The sequence below is a fragment of the Schistocerca serialis genome, chromosome 7 (assembly GCF_023864345.2).
Source record: "Schistocerca serialis cubense isolate TAMUIC-IGC-003099 chromosome 7, iqSchSeri2.2, whole genome shotgun sequence".
NCBI lineage: Eukaryota > Metazoa > Arthropoda > Insecta > Orthoptera > Acrididae > Schistocerca > Schistocerca serialis.
This window is the reverse complement of record NC_064644.1, coordinates 410,677,523-410,694,536: the sequence shown is the minus strand read 5'-3', so window position 1 is coordinate 410,694,536 and position 17,014 is coordinate 410,677,523. Positions and strand designations below refer to the sequence as shown.

At 37.0% G+C, this 17,014-nt stretch overlaps 1 protein-coding gene across 2 annotated transcripts in view; it reads left to right on the top strand.

Moving 5' to 3' along the window:
* Positions 1-15,626, top strand: part of LOC126412340 (integrator complex subunit 3) — a 72,104-nt gene extending 56,478 nt beyond the window's left edge. For both annotated transcript variants that reach the window (XM_050081888.1, XM_050081887.1), the window contains exons 14-16: positions 1,759-2,095; positions 7,114-7,293; positions 12,323-15,626. In XM_050081888.1, the coding sequence (XP_049937845.1) occupies positions 1,759-2,095; positions 7,114-7,293; positions 12,323-12,397 (592 nt within the window). In that variant the 3' untranslated portion in view covers positions 12,398-15,626. The remainder of the gene's footprint in view (positions 1-1,758; positions 2,096-7,113; positions 7,294-12,322) is intronic.
* Positions 15,627-17,014: the final 1,388 nt, after the last annotated feature.

Below are 17,014 nucleotides of genomic sequence, written 5' to 3'. Positions count from 1 at the left end.
ATTCCGATTTATCATTTCCATGCATCCCCTGAAGATTCAAAGAGACAGGGATCAATGCTTCTTTTCCTCAAGATACTTTTCAAGTTTTAGCAGGTTTTTTATTATTCATTCTTGAAGGGGCAATCAAGTGTATTCCAGAAAACAATAAATGACCAGTGTTCTGATAGTTCTGAGTAAGACACCTTAACCAAAACACAAGCAGAGCAGAATTATAAGATAATCATTCTGAGTATAAAAGTGGAAAGCCTCTCAAGATCAAGAAGAAAAGACACAGCTCCACAGTTGAAAAGAAATCAGTTGAAATGATAGCCATGTATAGACTCAGTATACTAATGATTTAAATGATGAAAAAAAATAAAGGTAACTATTCAGCCATAGCACACGAGAACAGAGTGACTGAGGGCTGGGAGGTAGAGTCAGCAAAGGAATGGGATAGGAATGTGTCACATGTCAGATCACTCACAAGCTGGGACAGGGAGTCAGGTGCGGCACACAGTGGATTGGAAGGGGGATGGAACAGAAGAAGAGGGAGAATGTGGAGAGTGATACGTGAGTGTTAAGTAGACTGAATGGAATGGGGCAGAGTTGGGGGCACAGATGTGGAGGTAGGTGAGAGGGGTAGAGTCTTGTGGAGCTAGATATTAGAAAGATTTTGAGAGTGAATTACCATCTTTGTAATTCATAGAAGCTGGTATTTTGTGGGAGAGGGTGTTCCATATGGCACAGGTTGTGCCCATTGAAGTTGACCATGTTGTGCTCAGCATTGTGTGTTACTGCTGGGTGTCAGATAGTTTGGCAGTGGACATTCGTTCTGGTGGACATATTGTATTCATGCCCACATTAAAGGCCTTGCAAATATGAAATGACTGTTTTCGCAGGTCTCTCCCTGCTACTGCTGGGATAAGATATACTTGTGGCAAGACTGAAATAGGATGTGCTGGGTAGGTGCATAGGACAGATCTTGCACTTGGGTCTTCCACAGGGATATAACCCGTGTGGTAAAAGGGTGGGAGTAGGTGTAACGCAAAGAGAGATAAGGACATTTCATAGGTTGGATGGATTGTGGACTCAAGGCAATAAGGTGGATGCAGTATTTCTTGATTTCCAAAAAGCATCTGATTCAGAACTGTATCATTGTTTATTTTTAAAAAAGGTTGGATCATTACTAGTGAGGGCATAACTTGTTATTTGGATGGAGAATTGTTGACAGGTGTAGAAGTAACTTCAGACATGTCCCAGGGAACTGTATTGCACCCCTTCTTAAGTTGGGTGTATCAGTTACCCAAAAATTCTCCTCACAGTTTTGCACCACCCACCACATCTTCATCTATTTTCTCTTCCTTTTTCATAATATTGTCTTCAAGTTACTTTCTGTTATATAGCCCTCCCATACATTCCTTCCACCTTTCAGCCCTCTTTTTTCTGCCACTTGGTATCTGAAGTTTTCTGCTTCTCTCTTCTCCAAAATTTTTCTTTAAAAGGCAACAAATATGTTGTTGAAGTGTTGCCATGGTTCACATTTTTAATTATATTGTCTTGCTTTTAACAAGAGTTGCAAAAAAAGTTTTATTTTTTTTCTTTTCAGTTCCCTATTCTTCTGTAACTATTTTTTAAGTTTACAGAAGAAAACAATTAAAATTTCTTTTCTTCTGTTTGAACACTGTGTGTTGTGTAAATGAGTTATGTAATAAAATTTGAGTGTTATGTTTATTCTGTTGTTTTTTTTTCTGAAAATAATCTGTACTCACATTGTTCCAGGCCAACAGAAGAACTCCTTCGGGTAATTCTGTCAAGAGAAGTACGAGGTGGGGATATGTTTGTTGTGTCAGCATTACGATGTTGGTGCCGTGAGCACGAGGAATTGTTATGTCGTCTTGTTGCTCAGCTACTGACACCAGTTGGAGGAACAAATTCATCACCTGGGAAACGAAAACGTGGTGGTGGGAATCAGCAACCAGGAGGAAAACCATCACCGAGTAGTGGTACCCCTCCTGTAGAGCAGGTACTCGGGCATCTCGACCATTTACGGCAATCCTGCAAACAAAATGGTTGCCGACTGTATGGGTCAGAGGTGGTACAAAGAGCCCTGTTGCAGGTGAGAGACTTTTGGTGTTCAACCAATTCAAGTTTTGCAAATAATAACTTTTTATTTTTCACAGTCTCAACTGCAATTAGTAATGTAAAAGACAGAATGCTGACCAGTATGTACCTTCAGGGGGCAAAATATTTAGTACTGCTGATATAGATATGTATAAAAATAAAAGTACATGATGCTGCACTGAGCTCTCAGAACCATTAGTTTCTTCCTTGGGGAGGAGAGAAGAATAGGTTGCGAAAGGGCAAGCTACTCAGGCTCCAGGAAGAGGAGGATGCAACTGTAGCTGTCCTTCTGAAGCTAAGTGCTGGCCATAAACTCTGTCTCATTTAATAGTTTTCTCAATTGAATTTTCCTTGTGATATAATTAACTTTGCAATGTTACTGGCATCAGAGAAGGAAAAATGAAGCTGTCATGTAGCACAACATGACATAACATTACATACAGATTGTGCTATATGACAGCTTCATTTTTCTGAGTATGGGCTAGTCAGTAATGTATTTTTCCCTGTTTGTACAGACCTGATGATGGTTGCAGTAAATTTAAGCTGTGAATCCTGCAAAATTATTAGTTGTGGTTGTGAAAAGAAGCAGGTATAAGTCAGTGTATAATCACTGACACTATGAACAGTATGTCTTGTTTCATAAATATTTGAAGAATTAAAATCATGTATGCAGAGTAGCACACACTCATTCTACAGAAGTATTACTGGGTAATTACTTAGCTGCTGGAAAACTAAGTATGACAGCTTAGCAATAATAATCACTTATTTTTATGTACTGTCAACTGTTCAATGAATTCTCTGTATAAGTAAGATCTACTGTTAATAGCTAAGACCTACTTAATCATGTAGTAACAGCTTGAAAGTTACTTATGAAATTCAGGTTCCTTCTGATTTTATTAGAAAAATGGCACTTACAATAATTTTACAGTGATGTCAAGTATGTTTTGAAACACAGAGACACAGGAGGATGGGATGGGGTACCAGTTAACTCCAGGGTTATCAGGTCCCTTTTTTATTGTTGGATGTCACTTAACCAAAAACAAACATAAAAAATAAAGTGTCACAAAAATAAGACTGGAAAAACTGAGATGTAGATAGCAGAGGAGAGGGAAGTTTGCAAAGGAAATAAATTAGAGAAGGGGAGATGGGACTGAAAAGGGAGAAAAAAATAGACAGCAGCAGGAGGAACAGGCACAAATTAGGGCTGAATGACTGACAGTTACAGGCACATGCTAAGGTTATTCTTTCCTTTATTATTCTGGAGTACTTTCTATGCAGGAAAAACTAGCTACATTTTGAAGTAATCACAGCTTCTGCTGTTTTGTTTCAAAATATGCTCTTTTTGTTAGTTTCCATTTATAAGGCTCATTTAGAGTCAATTGGGAGTAGACATTGATAGCAGGTAGCCTAGGAGATGTTGCGCTTTGAAGACAGTCATAGAAATATAGGAATGACTGAGAAGAAATTTAAGGTTTTATGGATTTAGAGAGTGAGGAAAAGCTATAAGAGTTGATCGGAGGAAAATAATGTGTAGCAAGGATCTAGTTTGGTACTGGGACTTCAGGAAGTCGTAGCCAAGGTGACAATTTTGTTGATGCATCCACGTAGGACTATATATAGTGTAATAAACGTCCCTCTACTGTTGTTTTTATGGATCTCCTTTGTTACAATCCAGTAAGGTAATACAGGAAACCTATTTGTAACTGAGGAAGTGACCTGCAAAGATGAACATGCCCACTAACTGCAGTTTTATACAATCAACATAAATCTTATTTGAGGCACATGTAAGAATGAAAATAACAACATATTGCAATGCAAATGCCTTTACTTTTGTACTAAAAGGCAGTTCATATCTGTAAACCAAGTCTACACTGAAAATATTGCTTTAACAAGTACATTTAAATATGGACATATTCTCATTTGCCGAAACATTTTGGACATGTTCAATGCTGAATGATTTCCAAAAGTGAATGTGTTGTTTTCTGAAAACAACTTAAATCCTATTGTATAATGCTTCTTACACTACATCATATTTGTAACAATTTAGTATGTGATATCATGGGAAAAAATTATAAACTGCCAACTGTAACATTATAAACTGCCAACTGTAACATTGATATTCAGTGTTTTAGTAAAAGTTCTGATTTTATCGTTCCTTCGCAATTATTTAAAATGCTTCAAATCACCTATAACAGAATACAGTGATGTAACAGTGGCATTTCCTGTTGTTAGAACAATTCTTTGTGGTAACTGTTACACTTAAACATATAAACCAAAAGCATCTACATATTCACAAGCAATTTTCTCTATCTCTGTATTGAACAACATGGGACTATTGTAAATGATAGATGTATACCAACTTATGTCCTGTTGTTTTTGCCAGTCATCTCTAAAAGTAGTTTACAGCAAGCTAGCAACATCTTTCTTCTTGTCATCTGAGATTGTGTGGCTGAGAAGTACTGCAGCTCGTGGTTAAGAGAAGAAATTTGTAATTGTCCATCTGCATTTCTAAAGAGACTTTTGCCCTTGTACATAATGCTGAGACCTCTAGGATGCAATCACTTCCATATCAATATGAGTGTTTCACATAGCATCATACTGGTATGTGAAAATTCATTTCCTTTCACTTCTGTGATCTAAATTTCATAGGCCCTCTGATAGGAATTTAATGTCTATTGCTCTCCATTCTTTAACAAGGTTTCTTACTTCACCCACTGACTGGTAGAGCTCATTACATTCCTCTTATGTTACAAAAATTGTCCTTTGTATAGAAGTTTCAGTACTCTACCAAAATTGCAGTCAATAGGTAATAACTATGTCCTCATAATAGTAATTGTTAATATTAGTACTACGCAGTATTATTATGAGGGAGCAAAGAAGTATAAACTGATCCTAACTGCTCCTCTGTGTGGGAATGTCGACTGTGACTGAAATGGAAATCACCTGACTGGAATCAGAATCTCCTATTGGCCACAGTGAACTAGTTCTTCTCTGCATGAAATGTATATGTAGAAAGGATTGTGTTTGCTGTGTACCAGGCTCATACATGGCAAATATTCGATTTCACTTAAATTGTGTAATGAATTTAAATTCTGCTTATCTTATATGCACTATTCCACTCCATATCTCTCTCTCTCTCTCTCTCTCTCTCTCCTTTTTTTTTTTTTTTTTTTTTTTTTTTTTTTTTTTTTTTTTTTTTTTTTTTTTTGTGGACACATTCACCTGTGCATGTCACTGTCACAGTTATGGAAGGCAGTCAAATGAAAACCGAACACCTGCTGTAAGGAAACCATGGAATGATTCCATTCAAAAATAATCACCACATGCATTAAGACATTTATCACAAAGGGAGAAAAGACAGTCAATTCCTGTTTTGTAGAACACGGTTTGCTGCTGACAGATCCACAATTGCACCCACTCCTGTCTTCCTCGCCAGACTGAAACCAACATCCATGCATGTCTGTCTTCAACTTGCCAAAGAAGTGAAAAACACACAGTGAAAGATCCTGGCTGTATGGAAGATGTTGAAGTGATCCCCAACCAAATCCCTCATCTCTAGCCTTTGCCTAATGGGCAGTGTGGGAGTGGGCATTATCATGCAACAGGATGATTCCATCCAACAGCATTCCAACAGCCTAAGGGCAAACAGCAAAGCCAGCAGTGGAAACATCTCACCCACCAAACAAATCCAAAGCTATTCACACAAGTTCCAGTAAGACCCTGATAACTTTCTTCTTTGACTGCAGGGGTCCTCAGCTGTTGAGTTCCTTGAGCGTGAAACCATTGTCAGTGCACTGTCAAAACACCAAGGAATGGTGTCAGATGGAACCATTTCTGTTGCACAATAATGCCCGTCCTCCCACACTGCCAATCAGATGAAGGCTATAATTTAGAGATTTGATTGGAAAACACAGCAACATCCTGCATATATTCTGTGTTTTCCATCATATGTTTTTCATACTTTTGGCGAGCTGAAGAAAGACATGAGTGGACGTCAGTTTCACTTGGACAAGAAAGTGCGAGAGTGGATGAGGTTGTGGATGTCGTTACACATGTGGTGATTACATGTGAATGGAACCATTCCATGGCCCATTGTGATGGGTGTTCAGTTTTCATTTGACTGCCCCTTATAGATTGGTTGCACAACCGATAAACATGAAACCACTTTGCAGTTCAGCATTACTGAAATTCTGCTTTCTAAACATTTTTGCTCAAAAGTAACACTTCATATACAGCTTGGGGAGTGAACAGGGCTCAGTTATAAGACACTGCTGTTTCCCAAGATAGGGAGACAAACATTACTACAACATTGAAGATTGTGGGAAGACACTTATTAACTCCGGTGTTATCTGTATCCATGACCATTGTATAAATATTTCAGATAATTTTTCACCATCATGTATGAAGTTCTGGGTTTGGTTTCATCATCAACTTCATCAGCTCTACTTAAAATACAATGAAATGAACATTTTCCAGTGGTGTGTAGTTAATATTATTTATTATGATTATTATGATTAAGAATAAATGGTGTTAATTTTAAAATGTAGGCTCAACCAGCTTTCACAATGTAAAAGCACCAAAATTGATGTATTTCAAAGGGGCTAGCCACCATTGTCAGAATTATTCCACTGGTATCCAATAAAAGTGATAAATCTTTATCCTTATTGCTTTCATAGGATTCTTGCAAAATAATTCTGATGATAGAGGCTTCCTCTTTTGAAGTGCGTCAATTTTAGTGCTTTTGCATTTTGAAAGGTTGTTGAACACACATTTTAAGATTGATTTTAACAACCACCACCTCATATCTGACATGGATGATACCAAGTAAACTGTGTTTATTGTTTGTGTTGCATTCAATCTTACCAAATGATTAGCACATTTAACAAAAAGAAATACAAATTTTCTGTAGTGTAATTTGTATTCAGAAATTTAGAGCAGCGTATAATCCAATAGTTGTTTTAGTTATTTATGCAGTTGAAGTTTTAACACTACAGTGCTATATTCTAATTGCAGGCACAGTCCCAGTGCAGTGATCCACAGAGGAAACGTTTCTCTGACCTCTTTGCCCTTGCTGAAGTAGAGGAACTGGAACCCCGGGGTCGGAGAGGAGGTGGGGGAGGGGGTGGTCGTAAACCAAGAGGGAAAGGGAGGCAAGCAACTCGACCATCTGATTCCTCAGAAGATTCTAGTGAGGTAAGAAAGTGGTCAAACCTTGTACATTTTAAAGTTTTTTAATGTGTGAATCTAGACAACTGTGCTCACATAATTGGAGTTGGAACTGATCTTGTCAGCATGTTTTTCATAGAATACTGTGGTTAATGTAGTTGTCCCGGTACACTGCTCTTAAAGTTCTCACCATGGTGGTGGGAGATGAATGTCCATATGACAGTATAAGGAAAAGATAGTCTGCTACACACACAGATATATATATATATATATATATAAACAAAGATGAGGTGACTTACCGAACAAAAGCGCTGGCAGGTCGATAGACACACAAACAAACACAAACATACACACAAAATTCAAGCTTTCGCAACAAACTGTTGCCTCATCAGGAAAGAGGGAAGGAGAGGGGAAGACGAAAGGAAGTGGGTTTTAAGGGAGAGGGTAAGGAGTCATTCCAATCCCGGGAGCGGAAAGACTTACCTTAGGGGGAAAAAAGGACAGGTATACACTCGCACACACGCACATATCCATCCACACATACAGACACAAGCAGACATATTTAAAGGCCAACAAATGTCTGCTTGTGTCTGTGTATGTGTGGATGGATATGTGTGTGTGTGCGCGAGTGTATACCTGTCCTTTTTTCCCCCTAAGGTAAGTCTTTCCGCTCCCGGGATTGGAATGACTCCTTACCCTCTCCCTTAAAACCCATATCCTTTTGTCTTTCCTTCTCCTTCCCTCTTTCCTGACGAGGCAACCATTGGTTGCGAAAGCTAGAATTTTGTGTGTATGTTTGTGCTTGTTTGTGTGTCTATCGACCTGCCAGCGCTTTTGTTTGGTAAGTTTCATCATCTTTCTTTTTAGACATATATATATATATATATATATATATATATATATATATATATATATATATATATATATATATATATATACAAGAACATCTCACACGTACATGACTGCCATCTGCAGCAGCTTGAACGGGTCCAAGCTCCTGTAGATGGCAGTCGTGTGTGTGAGATGTACTTGCTTGTGTGAATGAACGTGTGTGTGTTTCCTTTTTGAAGAAGGCTTTGTCTGAAAGATGATGTGTAACTGTCTTTTTGTTGTGCCTGTCTACAACTCAATGTGTCATCTTTACAGTGAGTAACAATCTGTCTTTTCCTTATGTTGTTGGTATTCCAACCTGCAGTTTCCATTGTTTGAACTTCCATGTGAAATTTTTTAACTTACTAATGGCCTGAAAGTGTAGTACATTTTTCTGTCTTCATTATATTAGGGTCACCCAGGAAATAATGTCTGACATTTTTTTGTTATACAATTATATATTACACACTTGAAATAATGTTGTTTTATCTACCCACCCAATTTTTCCATGTAATCTCCTTCCAGATCTATGACTATCTTCCAGAAAGACAAAAGGAAACGTACATCCCGTTGGTACCAGTCATTGTTCTGGTCACGAAGCCACTTCTTCACTGCACAAATCATGTCCTTGTCACCCTCAAAAAGTCTTGTGCAAATGCTATCTTTTAATGGTATGAAAAGTGGAAGTGTGAGGCAGTTAGGTCAGAGCTGTAGGGTGGGCTGTATAACACAGTCCAACAGTATTTCGCGATATGTTCAGAAGTCCTCAAACTTGTGTGAGGCCAAGCATAATTGTGTTGAACTGAAACATTCACAGGGTGGTTATGGCACTGAAGTCAGTATAAACATTTAGTGTGATTAATGTGTTCACATATGCTTCTGCACTGTTGGTACTGCCTTTGTGGCATCATATCAATGAGAATCACATCCTCACAGTCCCAAAACACAGTCTTACTGACAGAAGCTTTGAGTTTTCTTTTGCACTGAAAATGGTAAACCCAGGTTTCATCACCCATCACAGTCTGGAGCAAGAAAGCCTCCTCTCAGCATCAAAATGTTGCAACAACTCGGAGCAAATGTTTTTTCTCCGAGTTTTGTGTTGCACAAGACAGCATGTAACTCATCGTGCACAAACCTTTGAGTATCCGAGAATTTGCTGATCAGCAGCAGCAGCAGCAGCACCACCCAATGCCAAGACGTGATGCAGTGATCCTTGAGAATGAGATCATCAGCATGTTGGTCTGTTATGTGTCTGGCATGACAGCTGTGGACGGTCTCTCTGGTTGCTGTGAATCAGGGGACTCTGGCAAACTGCCTTCTGATGGCCTCACCCCCCTGTATCGAATGACTCACTGTACTGCTCTCGACTGCAGATGCTCCACAGACTTAAAACAAATGTTCCTGAATATTCGCAACAGTTTCTTTGTGTGCAGTGAGAAATTCAATGATGTCATACTGCGTGTACATCTTGAACCAGTGTCATTGCTGCAGCTACAGTGTTTGTCAGAGGAACTGGAAATTTTGCTTTCACCCTAAGGAAGCTTCAAAGAATTCATACGTAATGTCTCACTTTAACAAAATTGTTGTGTGCTGAGGGAAAAATGTGTGGCATTATTTTCTGGGTGCCCTCGTAGTATAATGGCCTTTATTTCTATTGAGATACTAAAAATATCTATTTGCTACTGTATTTAGGTAAGTAAGCAGAAAATATATGTTTTCTGAAATATATTTTATATATTATGTTGGAAGACAATTTTTAGATCTACTTTCACTAATTAGAAGTACTTTATCCTACAATCTGGATAATACCCATATCATTTTTTCTTGTTTGTTTTCATCTAGGAAGTTTGCTAACCCTTTTTCTACATGTGTATTATTTCCATGCCTAAGAAAAATGAGATGGAAAATATTAATAGTGTACATTTTAATATTTGTACTAGTGTAGAACTGTCGCTACACATATACACCTCTGACCTCTTCAACTATGATGGTTCATTTTGTATAAAAATCTAATGTTATATGCTTTTAGGAAAGTATGTCATATTGCTCACCCATGAAGACTTGTTTATTGTAACGTCTTTAAAACCCAGTCCCATAGATTCGAAAATTTTGTTTTTCAGAGTTTCCTTGTTGACTTCGAATTGTTGGCCATGAATTATTCTCAAAGGTGGCTTTCCTTTTCGCACTGTTGATAATATACAGAAACTGCTGTCTAATAACACAGTTAAACATATTGTCAGTGGAATATTTATTATGTGGACTTCGTTTCTAGATACCTGAATTCCATTATGCTCAGTGTCATGTCCTTCCTAATGTAATTTCCACACCATTGACTTACTCCATTTGAGTGCACATTCTGTCACTTTTTCCTTCTATGCTGTCACTCTTGCTTCCATCACATTATCAGTGAATTTATGATGCTAACAGCAAGCGTGTTGTAGCTGCTCATGAAGGCATTTCCTGAGCTCGCAGTCTGTACTTGGGCTATGAGATACTTCTTTGAACCAGACTGTGGCTGTGCCTAGTAATGTGACCAAGTTAGTTCCTGACATGGCCAGGAGTACAGCTTGCTTTGCCAAGTTATGTAACACACTTGTTTACTCATTTGTAAAGTGTCTCCTCTTTTTTTGCGATTGCCTGTCACTCTTGCAGAGCCACAGGTAGGACTGCTACTACTGCAACCAACCTTTTACTGAGAACTGAAGCCACTTGTGCTATAATCTGACACACTGTCAGTACATTCAAAAATCTCAGCTGGAGGAGGACAGGCATTATGTAACATGCCTACAAAATACAAAAGGAGAATACTGAAACCTCTGCAGGGAATATTCTAAGCACACCTGCAGATTAAATAATTTAATTGCTTTCATACAAAATTCTCTTGGTTAGAAATCAGCCTTTGTCAGTATGTTAGATAGGTATTGGTATTCCATGTGTAAAACATGAGACAACTTGTTTCATAATGTCTTTGTTAACACATAACTTTAAACTAGATGCACTTTGGGTTGAAATATACCAAGAAGGTGTGGAATGGTGGTATATATAGGTCAGTTAATGGCGCAAAAACTGTAATATTCATTCCAGAATAGTTTATGATATTCATTGACTAAAAGATTTCATTATAAGCAAGAGTGTAGCAATTTAGGAGCAGAATGGCGCAATAAAACTGAAAATCTTCTATGAGACTACACAGGAAAAGGGATAAAAGTCGAGAGTAGAAGCTTACGCAAATAAGAACTTTGGGGGGGGGGGGGGGGAGGGTGTTATGGTGGCTAGTATAAATAAAAGTAAAGAAGGTATCACAAAAGGCCTGGACTGGAAAAGCGGGGAGGGGGGATGGAGGTTGGCTGAGGCTAAAAGTGAACTGAATTTAACATTGAGGTCCGCAGCTCGTGGTCGTGCGGTAGCGTTCTCGCTTCCCATGCCCGGATTCCCGGGTTCGATTCCCGGCGGGGTCAGGGATTTTCTCTGCCTCGTGATTACTGAGTGTTGTGTGCTGTCCTTAGGTTAGTTGGGTTTAAGTAGTTCTAAGTTCTAGGGGACTGATGACCATAGATGTTAAGTTCCATAGTGCTCAGAGCCATTTGAACCATTTTTTTTAACATTCAGGGGTACTGAATAGGCTGTCTCTCTATTCCAAGAATTAAATTTTTTTAAATTAAAGATCAATAAACTGAATGTTATCAGAATAATCGTAATATAGCTTCATACTACTTGTGTTTCTGTATAGCAAAGTAACAGAAATAATTAAGACCAGTAGAGTATAGAGCATAAGGCCTGCAAACATATAAAGGTTCATAATATAGAAACTATGACTGCCTAACTAGGATCATCGAAAAGTCATTGTTTGTAACTGAATATGGAGGAGATGCAGGAAATGTTTAGATAGAATGGGAAGGAAAATTTTTGTGTTTCAGTGTTCTTGATTAAGAGTGAGAAAATAGAAGAAACAAGAGAATATGACATAAATGATGACCTGCCAGATATAGAAGACAGGTTCATTTGCTGTAGACTGACATATGATCTAGTTAATTGTGTATCAAGTAATGAATGAAACAATTTCTGCAATAGCACATTTATTAACAATTTCCTGGTAATGTAAATAAGCTTTGTAGAATAAAACATAATTTCTTCACTAAATGTGTTTAATGCATGCATTGATTTTTGTTTTGTTTTATTTATAAAGGAAGAGGAGGTGGTGAAGCCAAAGCAAGCGAAAAAGAGGAAAAAGACTAACCCAGTAGGCTCGGACAGTGACTGACCGCACAGTTATGGTGAACAAAGTGTTTGGAGCTGGTGACAGAACCTCAATGGTGCCCTTCTGTATGACTGACAAATTGGTGGCCAAACCATAAAGTTGGTGTTGTCAAAGAAGGGCGTATTGTTATGACTTCATATTCTCTTGATGGGCATAGATTTATGGTGCTCTTCCTCTCCGAGTTGTTTTGCAGGGTAAACTTGATCGTGTGTACAGTAACATACTTTTGTAAATAAATGAACTGACCATTTCGTGTGTCAGTGAAAACCCTCATGTCTTAGTGTTGTTTTGGACCCAGACGGCAACAACATTGACCCTTGTTTATGTGTAACGTGCGAGTGAAAAACTGGATTTGGTGTTCAGAGTGTTAACAGATTTTATAGTTACAATTTATGACGGCAGAACGTTGGCATGAAAATATTGCCACTCCAGAGGACACATTCATTCCTGCACCTTGTAGTGTTGTTCTACTAGGTGAACATAGACTATATTTTATGAAGAGTGGTTTATTGTATATATTTACATTGTCAAGCACTCTTCTTAGAGTGGCTCATTTCATTGTCTGGAGTACGATGCTGTTCAGTGTGCTGTTAATTTTGACTGAAAACATTTCATCACGGAAACAATATAAGCTGTAAGTTTGAAACATGTATGTGAACAGTCACAATTTGCATGCAGCTATTCCCTTTAGATAAATAATCATTACAAGTGCCTTGATTGACAGAATGTGGAATAGCATTTGGCAAGCTTTAATAAAAGTAGCACCATTTTAAATTCAGAACTTGAGCTTCTGAAGAAATTGCAAATATTTTTTTTAACAATGTTATTATACGGGTGCAGTTCGCATGGACTGCAAAGCAGTAAATAAGAATGCAGTAGTTTTTACTAGCGTGCTAGATCCTGATTTTTGCTGCTGCTATAAAGAATTTCTCCACGATGTAGTTTATATTTATTAAACATTGCTGACAGGTAAGAGCTAATAATCTTATGGAAATGAGATAATTCAAGACTATACTGTCTAGCATTTTATGAAGAAAAATTAAACATGCTGTCAGTAAGCGTTACCTTGTCAGTATGTTTCCAGATAAAACCTCACAAACTGTGACTGGTTCCAAGGCTACATATGTACATGTATATGTGCAGAATTCTATCTTTATTTGGAATAAATAGAAGTAAACGTCGTAAGAGAAACTTAAATTGTGATAAAGATGCATGTAACATTAAGACAGAGGAGTTACACAAGAGAATCGTGCATTCCACTGAGATGTGAATAAAAATGAGAGGGCATCATCATAAAAAAATCAGTGCAACTTGTGTGCCTTCCCTGTTAAAACTGTCACTTATCTGCACTGTGTTAGTTGTTGGATATTTCCTTATGAACTCATAGCAAGTGAGATAAGAGAATTGTATAAAATGAAGTTATTCAGATCATACCTTGCATTTATATGATCTTACTACTTTGTTAATTTCTTTGCCGTGTGAAACTTGTAGCTCTATTTATTACAGTGTAATTATTGTAAATATTAACTTAGTAAGAGGAAAAATTACAGTGAAATTTTTCTTGTTCAAATTGTACAGTACATTTTCCACCTTGTCATTATTGTGAAATTTTTGTATTTGTGATATTTGTGATGAATCAAAAATTATCTTTGTATTAATGTTTCGTATCGGACAACTGTTGAAATGTATAGTAATTTTGTCATACACGGACAGATCACGAATTTTATCATTTTTAATATGGCTGCATTTGGCAGCCAAAAACTAGAGAGTTTTAATTACCTCCTTATTTTCATTACTTTTGTGTAAATATATTGTGAATACATTTGAAATGTTGTGAAAAACTCCATTTCGGCATTCTGCACCTGTGATACAGGTGTTAGAAGATAAAATATTTTTTAAACACAGTTGTAGTTTATTACCTAAATGAAAAAAAACTTGGTATCTTACACTTTGTTTTCAGAGTAATATATGAAACTTTTGCCAGGCGTCAGAAAAAATGACAAGTGGAAGAATTTTTTTGGTATGTAGCTGCCTCAGTTGATTTACAGTGCCTCCATATGTTAATCTGCACAAACTGTTTGCTTTTGTTCTCCCTGCCCTCCATTACAGTCAACCTATCTCCCTCCTTTTTGTGATGAACATATTACTGACATTACAGGTAAGAGGTATACATTCACTTTATTAGGACTGAATGATAAACAAAATGAATTTCATAGTGCAGCATGACAGTATTGCAATTAATTTTGAATGGAAAATAATTACAATAGGATACCTGTTTGGATCACATTTCACATATTTTATTTTTGTACCTAATAGTTGATTTATTATTTTTCAGATTGATGACAGGGTTAAAATAACTCATAAAATGTGGTAAAAGATTCTAAAAACTGTGGACACTGATAATTTTCTGTAGAATTGTTACTTGTGAGTAGGATTTCTTTTACAACCATAAAATTATGTAATACCACTTGCTTTTCACTGTGCACAATAATATGAAATCCATTTGTTTTGCGATGGTCTGGTGTGATTTATAATTTCTGTAAAATATTCAGTAAACATCTCCTGTGTTTCCAAAATTAATCTTCCAGTCTGCACCAGAGCGTGAGATTTGTGAAACTTCCTGTTACATACAACTGCATGTCAAACAGAAACTAGATTGCAGACCCCTGGCTTTTGTGGATAATGCTCTTACCAATCATTTTATTCAGGCAGAACTCACTGCCTTTTTATTTAGGCTCAATTTAGTCAGCACTTCTTGTATACTTTCCAAGCTTCGAAGAAGTTCTGCTTACTTTGCCCATAATAAACAAAGAGCTGGGTTTGAGTCAGGAAGATTCTCAACTCCTTTATTGCGTATAAAAAATTGAAGAGAATTAAAAAACTGTGTAACACGTATATGACTGGACTAATGATTTTTGAATTCTGAAATTCCACATCCACCTTGAATGTCTGCCCTGTTGTGTAAATTGAAGACTTTTATGGCAAGAAGCTTTTGTTGTTATAATTGCAGCTTAGCCCCTTGGTTTATTTTGATTGTGTGCTGCTGATGTGGCATAGTCTTAAGGTTAGCCTTTTGACCCTTTTCCACATTAATAATGCATGGTATTCTGTAATTAATATGTGTGCAATCATATATTACCAGGAAAATGTTATATCTTAGTACTATGTTTTTTGGTTATTGATTGATTGCCTTAATGACAGTGAGATAGTACAAAATGTAGATAAATGTTAATTATAGGATGAAAAGGTTCATCAGAATATGGATAAAAAATTTATATTATTTCTTTGTATTTTATGAACTGATGGCTGTGAAATAGGATTAATGAACTTCAGTTTTTTGTTCTTTATTTTTTTCAGTCCTTGCCACCTTCTAAAAAAAACTCCCAGAAGATTTACAAATCAATGGAGCCATTACTTATGCCAGCAATAACATTCTTACTTAAAGCTGAGAAACACACACTTTTTTCAAGAGATCACACCCAACAAGAATTGTGGTCTTAAAATTAATGTAAAGCAACACTCATACAGTTTTCGTTGTAAGATAATCAGTTCTTCATTATTGTTACTACATTGTGCATCACTTATCACTGATTTTTAGTCCATCCTTCTAATAGACAATCAGTATTTTAAAACAGGTTCCATACATTGCTCTTCAACAATTATTATTCATGTTTGTGAGAGCAAAATCAGAACTGGATGGTCAGCATATAGTACTGATTAGTTGTGTGTCAGAATGAACAGAATACACTGTGCTACATGTGCATTATCTTAAGCCCCTGATCTGGTAGAAATAGCAAACATGATCTATTAATGCATTGCTCTGCACAGTCAAAATACATTATTTACACTGCTATTTAATTTACAGTGTAGCCCCAGTTTTCAGCATGAACAACAGGTAGATGAGCACTTTTTGCTGGCAAATAGTAATAAATGTGGAATGAAGCTGTTGAAATTACACTCTGTAGCTGACGGAGGGGGCAGGCTGTCTCTCAGTAATTCACAGAACAGCCACAGTGAAGTTTGACATGTAGTTGCTCGGTTGCTTTCAATGGAATGACAGTTCTGAAAAAATAAGAATCTTTATTAGCCGTTCAGTATTTTCTTATTCAATGGGCTTTGTCAATAAGTTCAATTACAATAAATAATTTGTGTCCTTACAAGAATTGTTGGACATTTTCTTTTAGACATCTTACACTGCCCTTTATACTATCCATTGTAGATGAGCCACTGAGATTGTACACACTGCAAAATTGACTTTATCACAGACTAAGGGAACGAAGAATGGTATAAGATTGCCTCTATGTTGTAGTATTTCAATCACATACTGGTCCTGTCACCAGCAATTCTGATGCGTTCATTCTCCACTGTTTCTTGCCATATGATAAGACTTGCCTATTTGCAGAACAAGAAGTTGAGCTTATTGGATTACACTATGATCTACCAATTACAAATGACTCTATTCAATCTTGTTGCACAAATGTGAGCACTTGAGGTCAGCCTGATGTATAAGCATTGCTGCAGTAACTTAGTCATTCAGTAGCATGCAATGTTCCGTAGTTCACACATTGATTGTTTGCGATGATGCCATTTGTTCAGTTACATCATGACAGCATGCAGCGA